The 26,834-nt window shown below is 35.6% G+C and overlaps 1 protein-coding gene across 1 annotated transcript in view; it reads right to left on the reverse strand.

The window, feature by feature from the left end:
• Positions 1-1,513: 1,513 nt before the first annotated feature.
• Positions 1,514-26,834, reverse strand: part of PHF14 (PHD finger protein 14) — a 162,537-nt gene continuing 137,216 nt past the window's right edge. Inside the window, 1 exon segment of the mRNA XM_065830884.2 lies at positions 1,514-1,694. Within this exon segment, the coding sequence (XP_065686956.2) occupies positions 1,620-1,694 (75 nt within the window). The 3' untranslated portion in view covers positions 1,514-1,619.

The following is a 26,834-nucleotide window of genomic DNA, read 5'->3' on the forward strand; positions in this document are numbered from 1 at the left end:
TTCAAAATTCAGAGGCCTTTCAGCCCTTTCCAATGGCAAGCCTGCTTGTTCTTCAGATCTTGACGAGTCCTAAGCTCTGAGAACTGACCTTGGTTTTCTGGGTTAGCCACAAAAAAAAAGAAAAACATTCACTTTGTTCTAGTCCATCCCGTGATCCTACACATCACTGCACAGAGAATGGTCCATAAGGTCCTGCATGGTAAATCTGTGCTTCTCTCTTTCCTAAACGTCTCTTCTACTGCAGTAAAGTCAAAATCATATTCCGCCTCCTTTCTGAGGTGGCTACAGTGGTTGATTGGCACCAAATGGACCAATGCTGAATTTATTTTATATGCTAATTTACATGATAGCTGTATTCGTTAAAATGAGATCTAGTGTTATTAAACTCCTGTAGAGTAATTGTGATTGAAATTCATCCACAAGCTACACACATTTGAACCTCATGAACCAGAAAAGAATTTATAAAAGACATTGCTTAAGCACAGGCATGTTGCTTTTAAAATATCTGAAACTATAACTTATACAGACAGGATAAAATTGAGGATGAATACTATTTACAATCTGATTTAACACTCAATATATAGAATAAGAGTAAGAATACAGAAGAGTGGGGAAAAAAGTGAACTTCTTCAGCCGAGGACAATTCATTTCTCCTAGAGCAAGATAAGCTTCACTCATGACACTTCAGTGAGCATTGCTCTAATCTTAAACCAGAATCAGTAAGATTTTTGGCTTCTTGCAACCTGTGAAACTATCAGGCTATAAACTTATATCTGAGTTTCTGGTACTAACCTTCCCATTTACTGACCTGAACAGGCTAAAAAGCAGAAGTAAATCAGAAATCAAAATGATGAGTGCAGGAAGAAGGGCTTTTTATTTTAGATTTTCACTACTCACTTACAGGTCTAATGACACAGCAAGAAGTTATCTTACTCTGTTAGAATGGAAAGACTGGTATGAAAGAATTTGACCTGTGAAGGATGGCCTAACCAAGACAAAAGCTTGACATTCATTAAAAGAAAACCATCACATGAAGATGGAAAAGGTTTACATGGAAGAAAATGATAATGCAACATGAAGCCAATTAAAAAATCACATGAGATACAAACATGTAAAACTAATTACTTATGAAAACATATTGCGCACACCAAAAAATTCTTGCCTCCACCCAGTCCTTGGCAACATTTACTTTAACCACTGATCAGAAGAAATTTCAGAACTCATTTAGTAGAATACACTTTTCTAACATTTAAGAATCAAAGCTCTTGCTCAGAAATACCAAAATATGTCTGAGTTATAACTATCCTTTAGGGATAACACTGCTTTGTAGAGTAAAAAAAAGAATTGACCTGTTTGCTTAGCAAATGGTATTAGTGATGAATAGTTTTCTATACCCTGTTCAAAAAGCTTTTAGAATTTTATTGGTATGGTGCTCAGTTCTGATAATTCAGCTTTTAATGCAATCAAGAATAACACCAGGAGCTACTTAATTAATTCCCCAGGGCAGCATGAATTTAATTTTCAATGACTTTATTGAGAACTTTTTTGTTAATTTTACAATGAGAAACTATAATCACTGTTACACAACTTGCAAATATTTCAAACAAGACAGCAATCTACTATTTTTTTGACTTTTTCTGTTCCAAATTCAGCTCCTGAGATGGATTTTCTACCTCAGCTTCATTTTCATCTTCCTGTAAAAGAAAACAAAAACCTGAGTATTCATCAACTTACTGAAGAAGTACACTTTTCCTATTTATGCATAGGTATAGGATTCTGCACAGACTTCTGTCATCTTTTGCCTGACCAATAAGCATAAAAATAAGCAAAAAATGTCATTAATTCTAGCATTTGATTTTACTTAAGAATTAAAAAAAAATCATAATAACAATTAAATTTTAGATAAGTTTAATCACCTACTTTTTTAGTAGAAGAATAATTTGATGAGTAAATATTTCACTGACCCATTTACTGGATGGTTACATGAAGAAATTACAAAACCATACACAGATGACGGGCTATTAAAACATCTGCAGCAGACAGTATTGCACACCTTTCCTTTGTTCTTGACCAGAGGTTTCCACTAAATTACTTTTAAATGCAAGAACTTTCATCATTGTTCTAAAAATTACTTTTGAAAAGCATCTGCCATTGAAAAATGTTTCATTTTTTTGAGACCAGATACGTTTACTTCACCATTTGATAAAAGACAATAAATTCAACTCCAGAGACACTTTATGTGCTGCAGCATCGTATTTTTGTCCCATCTAGCATATTTTCTTGACAGGTCTGCCAATTTTCCAATTACTTGTACCACCATATGTTATCTGAAGATCAGTCAGGTCTAAAATAGGAAACACGAGCATGTCAGGCAGCAGCATGCTTACAATATTCTACAGCTTCAGCTCCAAGAGTTGGGCTCATAATTCACTACAGGTTCCTCTGGATCTCACTGAAAAAATGAAGTGACATCATAATGCCCTTTTCCATAGGAATAGATGCTATTTTGTGTCCAGTACAAAATTGTGACCTCCAAAGTATAAACTACAGAAGACTGAGAAAACTATTTTATAAGGTAACTTGCAACCCATCATATCATGTACAGTCCTTATCACACATTCAAAGTACAGCCAGTTTTCCTGCCTGCATTCCAATTCAATATACAGAGAATCTTCCTTGTTCCAAAAACACAAATGATTGCAAATGAATAGACATTTGGGAGCGAAGAAATGTCTTGGCTGCTGTAACACATCACAGGGTAACACTTGAGAGAAAGAAAATGTTAGGGACACTAGGTGGGACCCGGGAAACCAGAGTGCAGTTTCATGCTTTAAAATAGCACCTTTATTTTTCTATGAAAATAACTTTATCTTTTTGTTTCTTAGTCCTCCTTTCACCATCAAAGAGTATTTTGTAAGTATTTTGATAACTATAACAAAGATTTAGAGGTACAAAATACACAGGAAGATCACGTGGGCAGCACAAAATAGAACAGCAATGGAAAATCTCATTTTAAAAAATGTGGTCTTGTATTATGTTACACAACAGTAAAATAAAATTGAGAATCTAGTTGTTCTATTAAAGAAACATAAACTCCAAACCATTCTGCTTCTAAATCCTCCCCCTTCTGGGGACAGGCTAAGCACTGAGATATTTGCATGACTGACCACTAAAGACTAAATGCATTTTTTTTTCTTATCTTTTTGTAGTGTCATCTCTTCTCATGTCGCGAGCCCTGTGCCTCTTTAGTACCGGTGAGGAAACATATCAGTGCATGTGTGTGAAACCAAAGATTGTTGACTCACTGAAATTACAACTGTAGCATATATTCAACAGAGTGTAATGTATAGTACACATAGAAAGGTCAAGCTTCTAAAGAAAATAAAGGCAAGGCAGAACGAAAACCAACAATGGAGTAGCATGTAACTAAGCTTAGATGTATGGCTTACAGGTGACAAGAATATCTTTGAATAAAAAAAAACCACTCACAGAAGCTTTTGGCTGCTATAGAAAAATTGCCAGGTCCTTTCATGAAGGATTTGTTAATAAAAGAACAGCAAATCTGCATGTTCCTGAAAGCCCTTAACTACAGAAGCTGTATCCGTACTGACCTCAATGCCAACTAATCCACCTTCTTCACACACAACCTGCCATTATTCCAACGTCTTGAGGTGTGTTCCCTCATACAGGGAATATAAACCCTACACAATCATTCCTTTCCCAGCACACTTGACATCCTGCTTAGGGCTCCCTCTTCTAACAGAGCGAGCATCTTGAAATTTCCGACGCTACAAGAAAAAGATGTGGTCGTACCTTCACTGAGCACTACAGGAGGGTGAAGGGATATTAGGCTAAATACCGAACATCTGCTTCCTGAGTATTTTCTGTGGACAAAAAGGTTTTATTCAACGAAAGAGTTTTGTAACAAAATCTTCTGGCTTTGTGTAAACTTGACGGCTGAGTGGCTATGGCAAGTCCAGGACCTGCTCTCTGTCAGTACTCACAAGAGGGAAGCATTGCAGTGCCAAACTCTTCCCTTTGTTCATCTGCTGTTGCTTCAAGCAGGTAAAACATATTCAAAGAAGTAAAATCTACCAGCAGAGTATGATTTTATTTATGTTGGCAGGTTCCCACACACAAGTCATTCGGGTCTCTTTTTGCTATTTTGATATTTTTATGCATATATTGATATATTTCTGAATAGTATTGTATTAAACCAGCTCCACATAGCATATCTTAATTTTGTAGAGGCACTTCTACCCTATCCCTATTTCCAAGAACAGAAACTCACATATTGAAACAGAAATTTGAGTTTAGTATCTGTGAACATAGGTGACTACTGTGCAAAACTCAGAGTAATGATGGTTCATCTTTCTCATTGTATGAATTATCAAGGGGATAAAACTTTTACTTTGTTAGATATGTCTTCAGCCAGATCAGTTCCCATGTGTGCTACTACATGAACAACAGTGCTAGAATGAAAGAGATGGCAGAAATGATTGATGGGGACACTGGAAAATATGAATCACCAGTTCTGGTACCCAATGGAGCTTTCTGCCAGAAAAAGAAGTGACAGCAGTGGTCTGAGAATGGCAAACTTACTAATCACTAAAAATTAGCAGAAAATTTTGAGACATGAATTGCTATACACTATAAGAAGTGCAATATCACTGCCAGTATACTTGGGAAAGATTTAAACTGGCAATTTAGAGAACACATTAATTATAGTCCAAGATGAGAAGGCTCATGATTATTTCAGTTTGCTGACATTGCAAAATTTATATATGTATATATTTTTTTTTTAATAGCCCAAGAGGTACCCCAATGATTGCACACAGAATACTGAATTGGTTGGAGTTTCTAATGTCATTAATAATGTTTGAATTTTCAGCTAAATAGTCTATATAGCCTAATTATCAAGAAATTATGCCAAACAGACTGCAGATTAAACACATTTAATATATTTGTTTTACTAATTACCACCTATCATTATCATCATTATAATGCTTTTAATTCTGATGGATAGCAAAGGAAAACCTTTTATTTTTATGTTATCTGTTACAAAACAGTCCATGATGGCAGTGTGTAAAGTTGCTATTACCAGTGGCTACACAGCAGATGAAATACTGAATTCCAGTTTGTTTCACAGAAATTCAGTTCACACTATTTATATTAACGCCTCGCATCTCTATTTTATGTTATTATTTATTTTGCTCTCAGCTCCCTATGACACTACTGTCTAGTGCTTTCTGACCTAAAAAAATCTGAAAGATAGAACAGTCATTTTGATGTTTAAATCTTCAATGATCAAAGTAGTTTTTGTTAGCAGATGTCTGAAATCAAACTTCTCTCCGTATCTTTTCTGACTACAGACAACTATAGGTTTGAATATTATACAGTGAATTTTGAACGCTCTCCTAAAGGATGTCTGCACACAGATCTTCTAAGAGGAGCAAAGGGAAGTGAATCCCTCAGGACTGTATTACTACTCATACTGAAAAAGCGCATTTAACAGCCCAAAGATTATTTTCATATTGAAATGAATGATGTTTACTACTCTGAAATTGTCATTCTTTCAGATTTATAATACAAAATCAACAGTGATAAGGAAAAGGACAAAGGGCTTTATAAAGCGCTGTTAAACCCCTGATCTTGAATTGAAATATCAGCTCAGAAGCTCCTTAAGCAACTGATTACTGGACATCTCATCAGCATCCTGATGAAACTGATGGACCTTCCACATCATCTTTTTTGCTACATCCTTTCCTCAGGTATCCCTCTTTTTCCCTGATGGAAACCAGGTATTGGATTAAATGGTCCACTGTATGATCTACAGATGTCTTCAAGTGTCCTATGGATATCTTTTCCTTCAAACTACTTAGTCTACACTTGGTAGCTGAGCATTTATGGGTCAAGCAACAGAACAGGGCCAAGAATTTAAAACTGAGACCCTATAATCTGTCACCTAAATAAGTGCTGTGAATTAATAAAGTATTGAGCATTTAATTACTTTGCTGAAGTTAACAGGAATATTTTGATATGTAGATGTCTAAGTGCCAAAAACTAAAGGTAAAAGGCTGACTTTTAAGATCCTATTTCTGAAAATTTTGATCTGACAGTTGAGAGAGACTGTCATATAACTTCATCCCCTTTAAAAGCACGTTTAAGGTCAACTACAAATGGCATTACAAGCAGAGAAAGTTAATTTTGCAATAATTATTCCAGAATATTCCCCTGTAGACAAATTCTGGCACTAAAAAAAAAAAAAAAAAAAAAAGGCCTAGAAATAGAGGTTTTGGTGTCCCTTTCTCTTTTTTCCCTCTCCAAACAATTTCATTCAAAATGCTGATAATTTCTTTTTATTCCATTAGTTAATGATATGAAACTGGAAGATGACAGTGAATGAGACAATTCTTAACTCTGCAGGGAATCTGACACTACTCTGTATGTAGGACAGATCACAGCTGTGCTAGACAATGCGTCAGTTCATAGATTTCTGCATTACACCACACCTGCAATTTCTCAAGTTGCATCACAAAGGTATGCTTAACAAAATAAACTTTCCATTGTGTCCTTTGCAAATTGTACCCCCTATTCTAAACTTAATAAAGAACCATATATTACAGTATGATGTAAATAAACACTGGAATAATAAGAAAGCATGCAAATATCCTACTATAATGAGGAATGACAAGATCTCTATGCTATCACATAGTGTAGAAATACCATCTAAAAAACACATAACACCAAATCCTGATATTATACTTTAAATTTTCATAGTATCTTAACCCAAAAAAGCTGTAATATGACTAACCTATTAAGCTCCAGTGAGGGTGTCTAGCTGGTATTTCATATCCTGCCTCAAAGATCCTAGCTAGCAACATACCAGTAGAAAGTAGGTAAAAATACTTCTAATAGTCTTCAAAAACGTATCAGGAGAAACTACTTTAGAAACTACAAGAACTTTACTTCTTGTATGTTAAAGTCTAGTTTTCCAATTTCACAGTCCAAATTTGGAGCAAAAGGAGTTTCAGGGCTAAAAATGGGGAATTCAGTCAGTCCCTGTTACATCGGCAAAAGGTGAGCATCGCACATGAAAATATAAAAGTTATTTTTCTTCCAAAGCCTATGCTATCTTCTTCAAACGTATTACTGACAACCCATAGAATGAAGAGCGGTGCAAAAATACAGAGTACTATTGAAACAGTTCTTTACCAATGGATATTAGGAGCAAATATAAATTTCTTGCGATAGATGACAGTTTTCTGTCACCACAGCTCTGCACTGATAAGGCAGCTGTTGGTTTCCCAAGAAAAGGAGACCCTTGCTACATGGATCATTTTCATAGTGACAGCCTTGACAAGTCTGACATTTGCTTCATAAAGTATTCTGAAGCAGCCATCAAGAAAATGCCCCCTCTGGGACCACTAGCAGGCTGACAGTCGTACCTTTTAATGCGCATCTCCATTAGTTGTTACTGTCAAAGGCCACCAAATTCCTTCAACAAAAATATCTGCTGAGCTGGTACATTAAAAAATGAATGAACTAACCATTATAATGTAAGTAAACATGACACCAATTAACTGGAAGCAGCTCTCCACCCCATTTTGTTCAATAAAAAGAGCGACGTTTAACTGTTGGAGGTTTCCTCCACCGATGCAGTACGTGGCACCGTGCTCTAGGTGGCAATGCAAGGCCAGGAGAACTGCTACAGTTTTACACTAAAGCTCCTCTTAAGAAGTAACAAGCAGCTGCATGTTTATCACAAGTTCTTTCCTTCAACTTGCACTCATACAAGAACTTTAAGTCTTTTTGAAATGTTTGTCAGTGTTCTGTATTTTCCATTTCCTGGTTTCTAATTCTGTTTATACAGATAAATGTACCATCGCAAGAGCCCTTACAGTCAAATTTCACTTAACGCTTAGTACAGAAGTGGAATATCATGCCAGATTTCTAATCCTCCATCTGTTTCTCTCGTTTTTAGGAGGCAACCATTCCACTGAGTGGCCCTTTTGGCTGACTGCCACTACAGTTGGGATGCTCTTCAGGGCAGGTGGTGCTTGAAACCCAACCATTGTTTTACAAATTCAGCTGATTCTCCTTGAAGAAAGTAGAGGAAAATGTTTCCTTTTTAACAATTTGAGTGCTTAAGTTTTAGGTTTATAAACTTTAGACTGTATCTATAAATGCTGAGATATCAAGAAGATGAAACGTCAACTAAGAAGGAGATGAAAAGCAACTTTCATGGGATGTAATACATCTGTAAGGGATGGGCCTCCTTAACTCCACACTGGTCTGAGACTGCACACTTGGGTTAGTTTTTAAGCCTTCAAGTCTGACACTGTCCTGATTAAGATCACTTAATTATAATACTTAATATAATAATAATAACTTAATTATTTTATATATATGTGTAAACCACAATAGCATTTTCTACTTATGTGAAAATGTAATCATTGTTTTTATGAATTATAAATTAAAACAGAAAGTTCCACTTTATATATACTCATAATACTACTACAGAATAATATTGCATAGCCTAGAAATGCATATTGTAATAAAATCAAGACTATTTCAAATATTCATGGTTATACTCCCACCTTATTTACACTATATATTTACTGAATTCTAAGAAGCAAAACTTAATGTTTGTATTCTTGATACTAGGAAATAAATGGCTTCTTCTTAAAATAGCTACGAGAACAAAAGGCACTCAGACCAACAATAAGGAATTAATGCCTCCTTTAAACAATCTCATTCCTAAGTACTGTTTAATTAAAACCAAACCAACCAACCAACCAAAAAAACATACACACAAAAAGCCAACTGGCTATTTTTTAACTGCTCAATTGTTAGGCTATATATGTATGTTGATAGTTACTAAATGATGGCTGAAGATTTTTTTCATATTTTAACTGTTTTCACAAATAAGTTTAGCTATAGATATCCTTTTATGAAGAGGTCTGAACGTTGTATCCAAAATGATTAACAACATCAAATAGAAAAGTAGGCACAACTGAGTTATATAAAAATGCTTCTGTAAGCTACAATCAAGAAGTGCTGCTTATAGTCGTCGGCAGATGAGAGACATCACTCTAAACATCACTGAAGCACACATTTTTAACAAAAAAAGATAGCACTACCACATGAAAGGAATGAACTTATCTCAATAAGAGAAAATCTAGGAAATGTTTTAGGAAAAATGAGTGAGCTGCATGCTTCTGACCAAAATTAATTAGAGTTTTAATATTTTACATTTCCACCATAATTCTCTAAATGGTGCATTTATTTCATAGTAATAAACACTCGGTTCATTAAGTAAAGTTCAAAATCTGTGTTAGTCGCTACATTTAACAACCTTTGGCCCTCTTCTTCAATATTTCTTGATTCACGTTTCCAAAGCATTTTATAAGCAATTGAGGAACACAATTACATTTCATGACTCTGCATATTTAGGATTCTTATTTCATCTAAGACAAAAGGCAATTAATCTACCATTCTGTACTGAATTCCAGCTTTAGTGAGCCATGATAGATACTGAAATGAACTTACAGGAAATGCTTAATTTAATTACTGTAAAAAAGCATAACCAAAGTTTTTTCTCTCCTTATGACAAAAGAAAATGCACATTTAATGAGAAAAGGTTTACTGCAGTATTATAAATTTGATAACTTGGGAATTCATGAAAATATTGGTATAACGTGACAGCTAACAATTCAGAAAGCTTTTTTTCCGCTTTCTTTTACATTTCATCAGAACATTACAGCTGAGTACAGCCATGAAATTCCATTGAGGCTCAAGGCATAAAAGATGGATCTTTCAATAGCATTAATGTGATGACATAGGAGTCTGAACAACATAGCAAAGGCCTTTACATTAGTCATCTGTTTTCCAAAACATGATATAGCTAAATGCTGTAAATATGGCTTTACACCTGTGGTAATATTGAATGCCTATATTTAGTTAGAGTGCATGAAGTTGCAAACAAAATTCATAGAAATGGACAAAGCTGTAGAAGTAGATGGAGGACAGGTTATGACAGCAAATAGAACCTGTGCTGCTGATGAAGAAATCAGAGATGGAAGACACTTTTGCTTTAAAAAAATAATAAATAAATAAAAGTTCCTTTCAGTAGGTCCCCACAAATGCACACTGACATTCAAATTCAGAATCAAACAACTCTAAGTAGACAGATGTTTCAATGATTTCAACATGCATTAAATAAAATCCCCAAAAGAGCATTCTAGGTTAGGACCAGATCAACATATTCACGCTAACAACCCAGGTCCAATCCCTCATGGAAGACCTTCCCTGATGTTATCATCCATTTAATCTAAATTAACACTACCATTGCGGACCTACCCAGACGTCAAAATCATTCCTTTACAAGTTATAGAAACATACTTCTAATTCAACAATATAACCCAAACATTTGGCTATGGACCTGATATCAAACAAGACAAGAAATCTATGGCTTTAGAAGCTAAAATTCAGCTGGTTTGATGGCAAAGGAAAGCTTGCAGATCTGTTTGGGTTTATATTTTTAATTTATTGTTGTGTTTGAAGGTAGAATTTACTCTTCCGATCCTGTAACAATGCCTGGACTGTTCCATTTCATACAGTAGATCAATTCAGCTGTATTTGAAACATCAAGGTTGTATTGGTAACAAACACATAGTCAATGCTGAGTCAAAATTGTAAAATTTAATATACCAAGGTTTCATTAGTTTCAAGCTGATCAGCTTCAAAATTAAAAAATGAATGCATTAGGTTTAATATTAGAATGAATTATTTTCAATCCCCAGTTGTCTTTGCATTTCCAAGTGAGGTTCTATAGCCAAATGTTATTTAATTCAGTGGGTATACTGAGGGATGTTTTAGTAATTTGTCATGATAGCGATTTTGCTTCACTATAATTTTTTTTTAAGTCAGAATCTGATGAAACTCTTTCAACTGAAAATATTACAATGTCCAACCATTTAAAGTAACACTATCATCAAAATGAACTTTGCAAAAACCTGCCCTGTAAAAGCAGTATTTGCCTCCAAACACACACTGATACTTTTCCAGAATTTCTTATCTAACAATATTTATACACTAAAAATATATATATATATATATATATATATATATATATATATATATATATATATAAGCTGCCTTTCAGAAATTTAGAATCAAATTAATTGACAAACCTCACCTCAGTGCAGGTAGTCACCACAGCCAGGGTTCCTTACAGGTTTGTGGTGCATTTCTTTCTGATAAATCCAGAAGTTACTGTTTCACTGTACTACATCAAAGCCATCCTAAGGTTTGTCAACAGCTTGCTTCCCATCTCTCCCTACCCTCCAACAAACCACACATAACTTTGTTAGAAGAGCAGGAGAAAAAAAATACTTTGATGTGATGCAATTACTGAAATGATATATTCTAAAAGATTCCCAAAGCTAGGGAAATTTGGCTATAACTAATTAGTGTTTTGCATATTTATGGTAGAAGAGCTCATTACAGAGCTCACATTATAAATCATTATTTATCTATTTTTTCCTTAAAATACTGAAGCCACTTAATATCATTTATTGAAACTCCTTTTGAAGCTTGCTAAACTCCATTCCTCAGAAGACTACTCACTCAGAAGGTTTTTTTGTCTCCCATTACGTTATATCACAGTGCTTCCAAGACATAATACTCTCCACAACGATTAAGGGCCACAACTTGCAAACACATATGCATGCATCATTACACTCAACTCATCGGATCACTGAACTGAACAGTACTATTTAGTGGGGTTATGTATGAAATATACTGTAGAAAAAGGCTTCTCTGGAATTGAATACTGAATTTAAACAGCCCCCAGATCAAGCACGTCATTTAAATTATGGGTATTTAAGAGGAAGTTGAGGCTATTTTCAGATGGCTATTTTTTCCTGAAAACCTAGTGCTGCCAGTCAGCTGCCTTCAAAGAGTTCGTGCCCCAAACCTTACGCAGGGTCGGTGATGCCCCACAGAGACATTTGGTAGTTGCTGCTTGCTGCTCTCATACTACAGCTGCTCTAACTGCCAGTGTTAACTAACAATGCCTATCACATGCTTACATATTCATTCATTCATTTCACTTCGTTATAATCTATTTGTCTGGTTTTATTTGCTGGATTTTCTCTTTCTGCACATACAGACTTCAAGTGGACTGAAGTATCTTCAATCCATTTAAATCAAACAAAGCTTTCAGGACGTAAGGTCAAAATAAAGGAAAACCTGAAAAATTTTGCTAGCTGTTGCTTCTCCTGTCCATTCAAACCTCCCCAGTTGATGTCTTTTAAGACCTGGATACAGAAAGGCTTCTAGTTCCTTTCAAGATTTTGCTGTTCAATTTGATAAATGGTTATATATTGAGATAATATTTAACTATAATATTAATTATGAAAATTTTTGCCAAGCTATATCATGCCACGTCCTGTACAAATACATAAGGAGAGTCTGATCTTATATTAAAGAGTTTAAAATCAGTTATGAAAAAAAGGAAAGAAGGACAAGAATTAAAATGTCATAAAAGTTAAGAGGGTCAGCATGATGGGCATGTATCTCAATCACATTTTTGTGCCAAGTAGGGCTAATAAATGAAGAATGATTAAAAACTGATTATCATCAAAATGTGTCTAAAACTACTTCACGTAGAAATACTCTACATTTCTTTATAAATCAAATCTACTGACTGTACAGGACAGACATAAAAAATCAGATAGTTATTGCAGATATTTTATCAAAATAGTACTGAGCCCTGAGAAGTCAGACTGTAGAGGTCTGCTTTTGGGGGGGTAACGGAATTGAGGTCAAGGTGAGAACTCCCCATATGAAGCATGGTGTGTCCAAAAAGCTGAGAAAACTTCTGTATAGTGAACTGGAAAATGTCACTGGAGGAGAGGACGAAATGGAGGAGTGGTATGTAATGGGATTTTTAATCTAGAGGAGGGTCACTAACAGAAACCAGGACAAAGTTAATGCATAGTAAGTTCATAGTAAAGCAAGGTCTGAGACTCAGATGAGGAACTTCTGAACTAAAATATCTGACGTTTGTCTCCCTACTATAATACGTATTCAGCCTGGAGGGCGTGGAAATTGGACTTACTGCTACATTAAAGAACTTATCTGTAAAATGTGAATAATAATACTTTCAATGTCGGGATGGAGTTCTATGCATGAAAAGACATATAAGTGCTAAATGCTGCCATTGTTATTACATTCAGAAAGCACAGAAGGTTTTAAAAGCATTGACTTTTCTAGTTCAGAACATCACCTGTTCTTTCTGAAACCAGCAAAAAAGACACAAAATGAGTGCAGTTATAGCAAGAAACTGTCTAGTTCTAAATTCTGATGCACATTTTTTGTCTCTGGGAAAAGTAAACAGCTGCTAATAGCAGGAATTTTATGACACTCGATAAGGTATAATATGTGGCAAGCTATAAAGCACATGAAAAATGGTTCTACTTCATCCAAACTTGTTTTTCATCAGGAAATTATTTAATTGGAAAGATGCTTTGAAATCAAACACTTCAAGAACAGCAATAATTCATTTGCCTTAGCAACACCACATTTTCATGTATAGTGAGTGTTGCATCTACATATAATCATTTTTTCCTCTTTAACATCTTTATTTCATGTGGAAAAATAAAAGGCACAATTTTCTTTCACATATATAAAACTTTAATTACAGGAGGACACCTATTGGTACTGCCTAACAGGTTAAGAGACTTGCTCTAAACAGGGCTGTCACTAATACAGTATTTACATTTACAAAGTGATTTTTGCATGAATGGGATTGTTCCAGGCTGAAAACAACATTTTTAATACCATAAACAAACAAGAGATGAATACACAAAATGAACTGTTTAACAGGGTTTTATGTACCCCCTGTGTATTGTATTTGGAAATGAAGTCCTTAAACTCTGAGGCGGAGGGATTCTCCGTGGATTAGAAGAGACACTTGCAGTCCTTTCAGCGGCATCCTTTTATACAAAATTTGGCACTAACACTCTGTTTGCTTCGGCAAATGACTTCACGCTTTGCCCTTTTAATCCAATTTCCACTTTAATATAGACTAAAGTGTAGAGAAAATACTGAAAGAGGATGCTTGGAAATAAACTGCATTAGAAATGTAATCCAGGTGGTAATCCAGTCCCACACAGTCAGCTCCTCATTAACTGAGAAATTTAACCCACAGATGGTTTCATACAAACCAGCATTCAGCATTGGCTATTACTGGATATATTTCTGACACATCAAAATATGACACAACAAGGCCAGTAAGAGGCTAAGTCTGCCAAAAAGTAAAGGAACGGGTACTCTATTGAAAGCCACAATAATTGATTGTAAGCCTTATCCCAACTTTAATAGCTGGGATTTGTAGGTTATTATGGCATAAGGTACTTTGCTGGTGCAGCCCATAAGTGTATAAGCTACCTTATTCAGCAAGAGCATCCCCATTAGTAGGTCTTATCTTCTCTTTTCTATAGGCCTAAGCACTCATATGTACCTTGAACACCCACCCCACAGCAGACAGCAACCCATTCAGAAAATGCTTATTCATATTTTACTGCCATGGAAAACAATAATTTCCTAGTCAATGAACACTGCTACTGTTGCTATTTCTTTCTTAGACTTACTAACTACAGATGACAGGTTGGACAACATCCGGAAAATGACACACAGTTGTGGATACCGACGGCTTGATATCTATGTGTCCTGGCAAAAAATGGCCAGAAAACCAGCATCACCTTGTCTCCCTTGCAGAAGCTCTGGGTCTACTGATAAATCAAAGGCAACACAACATTGCTGCTCATTGCTTGTGGATGTGATGTCAGACACAGTGAGACTCAGGTATTAAAATCAAAGCAAAAAATTCAACAACTTAACATGATGAAAGCGTATAACCAAGAGTTTCCCATCACAATATTCAGTGCCACAACCTTTTTTATCCTAGCCAAACTACTATCTATTCATAGAGGTCTCTCTCTTTAATTCATGCCTTGAACAGAAGCAGGAGAAAGAAAACAGTGCCTACTCAAACTAAAAACAGATTTCAATAAACTAATGGATTACAGTCCTATAACTCAGAATCTGCAGAAAGAACAGTGCAAGGGCATAAGGAGCCAGAGCTCACTGGCAGCTCACTCTGACGACCTCCAGAACCCAACTGTAGGTCTCCCACTTCCTTTCACAGTGGGAAAACACAACAAATACAAGTCAAGAGCAGGTAACTCAAGTTAATTCTGTAGCCTCGGGATCCATACTAAGTTCTCAACTGGCTACTGCTGGCAAAAAGGAAACGATATTTTCTACCCTTTGTGAAGAAAACATTTTCTTAATGTAGCTTCTTTTGTTTAGCCAAGCTTGACAGTTTTACACACTTCTCCACAGAAAGGCAAATTGTTCCTTAAAAATTTCTACAATTTCTGACAAGATATAAGGATTTTGTTTATACAGGATATTTCAAAGTTAAACTGGTAGAAGCACAAAAGTGTGCAGGAAGGAGGCAGAAGATCCAAGAAAATGGAAAATACATTTCCTGTCAGCATTCTTTCTAAGGAGACTGAACTGCACTTTGCCTGCACTGGCTCTCAGCAATAATCTAGTATTCTTGCTTGATGAAAAGGATTTCCATTCCTGTCCTATGTAAAAACACAGGCTGTATCTGTGATCCTCTCTTTCCTGTTTTTCTGAGTGACTGAGGTGGGAGCTAAGATTTTTATTTTGTCTGAATAATTTCATGAAATGCAACACAGCGCTCTGCTATTCCTTGGATAAAGTCCCAAATATATTTTTTCATTTTCAAGGTCTTATCCATTGATGTAAAGAATAAAAGGAAAATTTCTCCATGCCCATTTGGTTGTTTGTTTTTGAGCTGATAGCTTGAGACAAAAGCAGGCGAAAATTACATATCACCTTCCTCCCACAAACAATTTCCTTTAGCTGCCCTCTCAACATGTGTAGAACTTCACTCTTTAGTGGATGTTTCACCATTTACAGGCTTGGTTTCTTCAGGCTTTCACACTACATTTCTCATCTTTTTTAACCAGGAAATTTCATGAAGATCCTTAGGATAACACTTAAGAATGTTTTGGTATGCTTTCCTTTAGACACAAGCTCTCCTTTCAGTGTTGCTGTTCTCTGTCTACTTCCTTAAGAGAACATCTTGTTTTGTCACAAGGATAAGGTAAAAATAACAGCTTTCCACTTTATAGACGTGTTCAAGGTGTGGGAACTGAGGAGATTTTCCTAGAAATAAAATACCTGGCAGTTGTTTTGCCTGTTTTTGTTTTTTTTTTTTAAATTCTGAATTACATTTTTTCCTCTAATTTGACATTTATGGGAATCCAAGAAGAAAAACAGAAAAAAGGTGTCAGTTTCTCTCTCTAAAAAATTAGAAACACGTTTGTGGACTGTGGCAATATGTTCCCACCAGAAAAACACCACCTATGGTGTCCATTTTGTGCTGTTTGACATAGGCACTGAATATTTCACTGATAAATGTAATTTTCAACTCATTCATCTGTCATAAAGACCTTTTAAGCCAGGAGTCCTGCTTTATAATAGGGAATAGATGAAGCAATATGTAACCTCAGGTTTATTCTGTTGAGCAACATACTTCATCCATCTCATCAGCAATGACTGGGAGTCCTAAAAATTAAAGATTTTCAGATGAAAAGATATAACAGAGAAATTAATTTTCCAACTATGTGTTCAGCTTTTTGTTTGTTTGCTTTGAATGACAGTCCACCTGTCTATTCCATAGCCAATAACAGCACTAGCCAGACTTCAGTCCTTATTTCTCCTTTGGGAAGATAATTAGTCCATGACTAAATCAATAATCCTAGCTGAGCAGCATCCAGTCACTACTTGTTCCAGTATTTTATTTAATTTTCTTCTGTACCTGGAAAACTAATCTTCAAGTCTTTTCAAGGAGATTTGAACTGCACTTTGCCTGCACTGGTTTGGGATGTGGGTTTGGGATGGGGTGGAACAGAGAACTCAAGTTGCATTGTACTGGTCTTTTTGATGGTAAACTGCTATACCAGCTGTTGCCCCTAAATCCTTTTTGGGCTTAGTGATAGATTTCTGTCATCACTTTCATAAGCCAAACTTTTTAATATTTTAGAACTCCTATTACATGAATGTTTCATTACTCTGAAAAAAATATTGAGATTCTAACAGTGACTATAGCAGCCTTTGTCTCAAGTGTTACAGATTTTCTGAGGAATGCAGCATGTTGTGATCGTAGATATATGAATTATTTTTCTAACTTTTATAGACAACACCATCCCGCTTTCACCATGCCAGATGCATATTCCCCACTAATCCAAAAATGTTAAATGCATAATTGCATTTAGTTTTCTCAGGGCATATGATTCCATAACCCATAGCAAGAAAGGATAAGAAGAGTAAATTGACAACAAAATGTCATGCCTGTCCAGACAAACGAAACGCACATCTCCTCAATAGCTTGGCTTGTGCATCATTCTCCTGCTTTCTACATTAACGTTTAATAAGCAGTGATCTATCAAGGCCTGCAAAATCAAGCAGTAGATACTCAGCAGTCAATATTTTTTTCATACTCTCTGAGAGGCACACTCAAACAAATGTGGTCTAAGAAATCAGCACTTCAGAAAGCCCTAGGGATATTCCGACTGTCTCCTCTGAAATACCACTTCCAAACACAAGATAGGCTGACTTGCTGAAATTTTGAAGCCACGCACTTTCACAGCTAGCTGGAACACTATTAGGAAAAGAGCAATATGACTTTACTTCTGACCAACGGTAGGCTTCCTGAATGAAGGTTTTGGTGCTGGAAGATGTGGAGCAACCTCCTCAGTGAGCATCGGGAAGATATGAATTCTGATGCTGAAATTCAGAGGTCACCACCAGACAGTTGAAGTCTACCAGACTACAAGATCCTGCAGTTTGCTTGCCTCAGAAGCATCACGTTATGTTTGAAAACTATGAAAGAAGTAGCAGTCAGTGTGCCTGCTCAAATGTCTTCATTTTGAGTAGAACAACATCTGAAGAAAAGTTTTAACCCCAAAAAAAAGAAATTTACAATCTTACTTGGAGTAGTCAGTGCAAAACGGAACAACAATTCAAATTATTTCCTGCCTTTATTACTCTTAATTTACTGAAATTCTTCATAAGGTAAAGACGACCCAGTGAATCTGCAGGACAAGACCAAATATAAATGGCTGTCTGCTGTCCAGAAAATGTCACTCTTTCCAGTATTATGCTCCTTGTAAATCACATGCGCAGAGCTTATAGATACAAATGCGATCAATCTCATTGCTTCCCTCTAATAAGCAGCGGAACCTACCAGTAAAGGAGGTTCTTATCCTGCATGTTTGAAGTACTGTGTTATTTCAAGGCCTCTTGAGGTGACTAACCAAAACTCAGAATACATAAAGAGCATAATCTTGAAAAATATGTCTAAAAGCCTGAATGAAATGTGAACAGAGCTAATCAATTCATTACTATGTGCTTTGATACAGAACCATGGGTAATTTCAACCACCATGACTCAAATTCATCTTTCCTGCATTTGAGCTCTCTGAAAGTTAGGCAGTTTGCTTACACAAGATGCGCTCGGTAGACAGGAGAAGGAATGCCCAGAACACAACTCATCACCCCTATCTTCACATTGGTTTTAGGATGGGATAGTGCAACAATTCCCTAATACATATGCTAAAAACATTACAGCAAGGTCAGATTGCAAGCAAATAGAGTCACCCTTAACACTGTGCTACTATAGAGTGCCCATCCAAGAGTAAATTCCACTCTGTCTGTAAACACAGAGTCTGTAGGAACTGGAAATACTTACAGAAGGAATTAAAATTGAACTTGCAAGTTTCTTTCAAGCTACTGATCATGCAGTTATAAAAAAGTTTTATTGCCTTATCACAGTAATTAATTTTTGTTTCGCATTAATGACATTCTTATCATGCCTAAGAAGCTAATGCAATTTGACAACAGCGAACACCATAAGATCACTTAGCTTATTCATGTCACTAGCAGGGACAAATGCATAGTTTTACAATAATGACTTTCCTAACATACTAATTGCTTCCAAAATGAAGGACTGCTTCTGTGTTTTTGTTATAGAAAGGAAGGATTTATCCTCACATTGCCTTTAATATCTGATTTTGTAAAGAAAACAGTTACCAAGTTTCTAGGGAGCAGTTCTAAACTGAAATGTCTGGTATACCCCATAAAATTATATTTTCATAAGTTTTCTATTAAATATCTATTAATTATATAAATACAAAATCTACTACTGCTAATGAGTGACAAAAGCTAACTTTATTGCAGGAAAAAATACTGGGGGTTCAAATTAAAATTCTCATATACATCAAAACACTAAGACTTCATTTAGCTTTCTACTTATTTGCAAAAAGCTGTTCCTGACTGTGACGGATACTTTGGGTCTTTTGTGGATGGGACCAGCTTCAGAAAAGAAATGTCTCTTCTGATCCAGCGCCTGGGAGAGCACCTCAGAAGAGTCACGCTCTCCAGCTGCAGCTGGAATTAGGGAGCAAGCGGCTGCAAAGGTGGGAGGTGCTGCTGCTGCAGCTGCTGCGGCTGCAGTGTGAGCAGGGGGGAATGAGCCCTCGCAAAGAAAGTGCGAAACTCAACCATTTGCCCTTGACTAGGAAGCAGGTCCATTTCTTGTTAGAGAAAGGTGGCATATGACCCTTTAAAGTACTTCAACCAAATGGTTTTAAAAATAATAAAGGGACAGCTATGAATTCTGCAAAACAAGTGCAGGGTTTCCTGCATTTTCTTGTTAAAGAAATTTGAAGCATAGATGAAAATGTGTTAAGATACCAAACCATATTATTTGTGCATGAAATGCTTAATTACAAATATGTTTTGAATTCTAATTGTAGTGTTACTATCCCAATTACTTTGCTATATACACATATTTAATTACAATTATATACTGTGTTGTGCACCTCTCTTCTATTACATTTACTGCTAAGGCTATTTTAACTAATTTAAGAGTTCATTCAAATATACTCATACCAGTATTTTGTGGGTATTTTGCAAACTATAGTACTATTGCACAAGATAGCAAAGTGCTACATATATCTTAAGCTTCTCTAACAACAAAATGTGATTTATACTAAATAAGCATCATAATTTGCTAATGCGTTGTAAAGAAAATATTTGCAGAATTATTATCAAGTTTACTGCAAGCTTGTTTTAACTTTCACTTGACCTTCACTTTTTTTTAAAAAAGGTTTTCCTATTCATACATACATTCCTGTTGAAGATGGGGTTAAACTTGTCAGAAACATTTTAATAAAATACTGAAGACCCCCTTTAATTTATGGCAGATATATTTTCAAGAAGGAAAATGCTGATATTATCTTGGTTATAAGCTCGCTGCTGAAATGATTTAGATATTCTTTTCCTTTCACACTGTATCAGTATAAAGCATTTCTTTGCAGGCAATGAATTATAGTTGACACTTCAAACCTATTCTATCACTATCTTCTAGTTCAGAAAAATGAGAAAACATAAATATTTATTCTATATATACAGAAGAGACACAAGACTCTGATAAAAATGATCCATTATGGAACGATGAATAATTGTTACATGTGTCACACTTAGAACAGTAAAGGGCAAAAAAATTTGCCACTTTTTAATATGAGGATTTGAGGTTATTGTGTAAATAAAAATGCAGTCATTTCATCACATTGAGCTGATAAGTATTTAAGCCCAGTAATTTCTGATGACATTCACTTCATGTCTACATGCATGATGAAGCTGCTTGATACAGACCCTTGGTCTGGTTTGATAAAGTCTATTAATGACGTGCTTTAACAGTGGAAAAATATTTATGCAAACACACTTCCATTTTCCCCGTTTACATGTGCAATACTTCTCTAGTTTAAGTTTACCAATTAATAAGACTAGGAATCCATTTGTTCCATTAAGTGAACTGTTCACTATCTTTAATCTTTTTTCTATTACTAACTAAAGTTTCTATATTATGCAGAGAAGTAGAGGATATTATAAACTGCTGAGTAAAGCATTCTGTAGGGAAAAAAAAAAAAAACCCAACAGTGAAATGTCCAAATATTTGAAACAATATTATGTCTTATCAATCTTTTTTTAAAAAAACCAAACTCTTCCTATTAAGTGCAAACCTTAGCCAAAATGCAATAAACAGAACTAATACAACTCAATTTATTAAGAAAAGAATTATCCACAACATCTGGTTTTACACTAGAAATGCAACCTTTTTGAGGTAAGGATATTTTCTGATTCAGTGCTTTTATTATGGAGTTAAAAATAAACACTCAAAACTACAAGCTCTTGGAGTACGATTGCCATGAGAAAAGTATAATATATAATTGAACAGAGTTATTTGCTAATTTGTGTTAGGGGAGCTTCACAAACGGCAACATAAAGACCCCTTGCTTATTAAATTCAAATTAAAATGCATATTTATTTAAATTAAAATAAAGTAACATTAATTCAGTAAATAAAAATTGGGAGGTTCTGGAGTTCTAATACTCTGGAAAAATTGGCTAAGCCATCTTTTAAAAATGCTGCATTCATATTAAACAGTGAAATATAAACATACATGCAGAAAAAAAAAAAAAGACACCACACCACGTATGCAATATTGCATCTGAAAAGTTTTAATTTTTGACACTATTTCTTGGTTTCACCACTCCACTCAGACACTAGCAGGTTAAATTTTGCAATAAGAAACAAGGAGATGCACTAGGTAACATCAGATGTTTATCTAGCCTGGTTTCTTATTGCCTTCGATGGACACAGGCAGATGCTCAGGGAAGACTTCAAGATGAAGGCAAGAATAAGTCAAATTTATCCTATTAGTTTCCTAAATTAAATGTTATTACTAAATACACTAACCTTTGAAATAAAGAAATTTCACCTGATATACTTAGTATCATAGGAGGAATTCAGAAAACTTAAGACTTCAGGAACAGTAGTACAATATTAGAGAACACTACAAATTCTTCCACCTTTCAATCTCAGATAAAATAATTCAAATGAAAGTTTATTTTTAAGTTTTTTTCTAAATGTTCAGTGTTTCCACATGAGATTTTGAAGATGGCATAGAGGGTTAAAATGTGTTTCCCCCCATGGCTTATGGAGAGAGAGATTTGGCAGGGTGTCACACTTGCAGCGAAGAAAGAAGTTTCCTCTACTTGATCTTTCTTACAGGAACTGGGGTTGGGTTTGTTTTTTCCTATGTTTTTACGTGCTTCCTCTTTTTGTATAACAAGGTGCCTCTGCAGCCCATGAGAGCTTTCTCAAGTTACAACATGACTTCAAAATCAGGTTATTTTTACTCTGCTGCTAATCAGGCTAAAATATGAACAATGGTGAATTTTGGATTAGCTACAGGCTCTGAATGACACTGCATAATTTCTGCCTCTATCCTCATTTCAAATATCACCCTTGAATCTATAAAGAGGCTGTTAAAACAAGCAACATTTTGCAGAAACAAACATGGACAATTTTGCACAGCATGCACACACCCAAATTATATTCTGAGTGACTCCATTTTTAAATGCTGACTGAGATCTTTTTCCCAGAGCTAACTATATAAATAAGACTGACAGAAAATAAGAATAAAAGCATCTAAAAGGCAGAAAAAATTATCTGCTCCTTTATTTCTGTTCTCTTTCTTCGTGCTTCCTACTTTAACATATCATCTTCCATTCTGAGTATACCTCCCAGATTCAGAGCTACATTAAAATAAATATGTCCTTATTCCTGACTATGTGTTTAATTTTCCACATTTCTCTAAGAAGTTATTTTCTAAAGGCCTGTCTTTATTCTCCTAACTACAGATTTTTATATTCATAATACCCAACCTGTGTGATCGGCATTGGATTAACTGAATTTACTTATAGTGAGTGTTTACAAGCAAAAAGTCTACTGAAAATCTGGAGAAAACTGGAGTCAAGTGCGATCAAAGGTTTGGAGAACATACAGGGACCAATTGTCATTCAATTGCCCTGATTTAAGGTAACTTTCTGATCATTTTTGAATTTCGGTTGTAAATCTATCCCAAATTAGAACCTACTACTTAAATTTTATCTGGTTTTGGAGAGAGTATGCTCAGGTTAGAGTCCTAGATTTGAGCACAGTTCCCTGTACTTTGTTGAATCCAAACCAACAGTGACGGTTTTCCAACAAGCAAGGTGTGGATACACCTCTGTGCACTAATAGTCTGAAAAATTTATTCAATAAAGATTAAAAAAAAAAGTCACAAGGATATAAGCACATGCATACCACTTTCTGTGCATTCCAACACCAGCGGTTCTTCTTTCCAAATCACTGTCTAAATTTTGTGTAACTAATCACCTGTCTGAAAATTTTACAAGTAGTAATTGATCCTAATTCGCAGAAAGAAGAACAAGATTTTCATTAGTTTCAACACTAAGCAGTAGTTCTTAATTTTAGTCAGTCTCCTGAACAACCCAAATATGACAAGCCTACTCTTGTGGGGTAAACTAAGTGGAGTGTAAAATGAGGAAAAGGTGCTCCTTTTGAATAGATAAATACAGAAGAACTGGCCAATACACTAAAGCCAGGAACACTAGTGGGTATTTTGAAGGTATTTTCATTTAATTTTTCCAGAGCACTGAAATTGCAACGTGGTCTCACTGTCAGTCCTGGACTGCTGAACTGCAGGTTGCCACTGAAGAGAGAAGTTGTGGTCCACAGCTACACATTCCTTCCACCCCCAGTGGCCCATGGTTGGCCACATCAGCCCACCCACCCAGCTCAGTCATCTTCAGGTCCAACAAGACCAGCAGGCCGCCTGTGGGAGCAGATCGCCCTTTCGGCAGCAGCGTGGGCCTGGACTGGTGCAAGCTGACTGAGGACTTGCTCTGCAGAGCATTTCCAGACCCCTGTCTTAGCCAGCAGGTTAAAGCCTGATGTGGATGCCCTGAAAAGCCCTGTGGAAGCATCTTCCGCAGTGAATGCTGGCACAATCTATGGAGGTTTAGGCAAATAATGTTAGCCAGATAAGCTATGCAGTAGGCATTTCTCCACCTCTTTTGTGTACATGGAGAATACAGAATAATATGAAAGCAGTCCCTTATGAGAGGACACAAGGCGTGTGCAAATTTCCTCTGCTGACTTCGATCAATTTGAACAACAATCTTACCAGAATAAAACACATCAGGACTGGATAATGGATAACCAACTTAGCCAAAGATACTACTCCTCATCATAGTCCAAGTGTCTCTGAATTTAACTGTATTGTCAGTAACATTTTCGCAGCTCCTAAATAAAACAAAGCCCATAACTAGATCACAGAATATGTAGTTATAGGTATCCCAGGTAATCTAGGGGCTTTGGGAGATTAAGATATCTGATTAGCCACTCTTAAAAACCAAAGAATTAATTACAGGAAAACTGTTCACTTAAGAAGGATTTAGTAGGTCAGTGAGTGCTACGAAGGATAATGGTGTATGTTAGTCTACTTCATAGTCTTCAGAAAATTCATACATGGTGTTAACATAAATTTATTTTTAATTTAATGTCATTTAGGGTAGATTAATGTACATATGACTATGACATTAATAGCAAAAAAGCTGTTCTAATATATAACACATCACTGATCCTACCATCCTAAAATAGTTAGTTAATATGAACACTTCTATGTCTAAATATTCTGCTTAACAGTGAGGGAACTTCACAGAAACAATACTTTGATGAAGCAGCATTGCAACACTATTGGGATTGCACTGCAGTTCAGCGATAACCCTGAAACAACTGGGTAGGAAAAAATCTATATAACCTACGTTATTAATGACTACTGACTGACCTCTGCTTACCTTCACTACCTCAAAGATGACATTGAAATTTTCAACTCTGCTCAAGCTTCATTATCCAAAATCTAGACAACAATAACTTAAAAGGGTTCTGATGATATTTTCAACCTGTCATATTAAAATAAAATGGAAAATTTCTGACATTATATACCACCTAGAAAAAGGATCATTGCTTTGTTCACATAGTGCAATGTTTAGTCCAATATTTGCACTGCATGCAATGACCACAGAACATATTTGCTTAATTTTTCATTCAAATACTACAAATAAGAGAGATGATAAGCAATCCCTCAGAAAAGAAAGAGAAAAGAACACCGAGTGTGTACCTAATATATCGAAGCAAGGAGTTACGTTTACTTTCCTCTAAGAAAGAATTTCCATTGTGTATCACACATACCATACAACAAATTACAACAGTAGCTTACACGATAATGTACCATGCCATGAATACCCCAAAACAATCCAGTCATAGCTGGTCATAGCTGACCAGATAGTACACAGAAGTCCAATGACCGCAGTACAGCTATCAAAATATACAGCAGGTGCGAATCAGCCTTCAACTTGTACAACCTGCTGCTCTTTTCCTACCTAAAGCTTGCTTAATTCTAATTTGTCATTCCATTTTCCACTCTCTTCCTCTAGCCAAAAAAAAAAAAATTAAAAGCATGTCATTTAAGCTGAAATCAGAGTTGTTCTCAGAATATAACAAGTGGCTTAATGCTTTATAACACTTTAAAGTGGCCAAATATAACAACAAGTTTAATCTACAAAAATTAAAACTGTTTTTTTTGGGGGGCAAGGTGTTAAAGAAAACCCATATGTCTTATTAAATATACAGTAGCTGTAATTTCATTGTTTTTTTTCTGATCCTTCCCATTTTAAAAATGTTTCATTTTCACAACTGAAAGAAAGCACAAAATCCTAAAATTGCTAAGGATGTCATCCAGAAAAATCTATATTCCTGGGGAAAAAGAAAAAAATAGAGGAGTAGAGAACTAGCAATTGTTCACAAAAATTTCAAACTAAAGCCATAGTAAAATCAATGAATCTCACAGATTTACAAACTCCTAATTTGGCAGCATTTATTGTGGCACGTTTTTTGCATGTTTGGTCATTTTTCTCTTACTTTGTATTAATTATGGCTACTTGGAATTGATGATCTCCAGGGTACAAATCAGTGCGTATCAAGGTTGATGAAAGCTCCCCAGATGCTGGAGTCAGGCGGAGTGTCTGTCCATGCCCAAGATCTATGCTGTAACGCTGAATGCTTTCCTGCAGTGGACCTGCAGGCTCTCCTGACAAAGAAATGCAGCTGACGGAGGAAATTCCAGAACTGTTTCTCCTTTCTCCTCCATCACTGCCCAAGAAAGACCTTCTTATGCTGATGTGCAAGTACATGTTTCAGACGGGGTGCTGCTTGGTGTCCTGTGCTTTCAAACCTTCCCCTTTTCCTCTCCCACAAAGGAGAGCCTGATAACAGATTATAACACTTATCTAACTTTGCTAGTGTGCTATTCTCTGTAGTCCCTGTGTAGACAGTGGTGTCCATTTCTGAATTCAATTATTTGGGCACTGGAAAAAAAGCCCACAACAGCTATTTTCTAAATTTCTAGCATGCTTTTCTATTGCTTTTAGAAATATCGCTGAATGTCAGGCAATAAGAGAGAATACTGCAGGAATTCTCAGCTTTTGACATTTTTAATTGCCTCTGCTTTGGTTATTACACAATAGATATTTTCAACTTCTAAATATAATGTATCTTTGTAAAATACTTTAAAATATGATTTCAAACCGATGAATGCCATTTTCTATTTGCCTTTAATTTCCTCTGAATAGTAAGTTCATCAGAGTGTAACAATTAATTAACTTAATTAAGCTAACTTAATTATGTTCTTTCATAGGTCAATATGTAGAGCTACTCAGATTAATAGCAGAGCTTGTAAAGTTAATCTTCTTGTAT

This window comes from Patagioenas fasciata, chromosome 2 (genome assembly GCF_037038585.1).
Source record: "Patagioenas fasciata isolate bPatFas1 chromosome 2, bPatFas1.hap1, whole genome shotgun sequence".
Lineage (NCBI taxonomy): Eukaryota > Metazoa > Chordata > Aves > Columbiformes > Columbidae > Patagioenas > Patagioenas fasciata.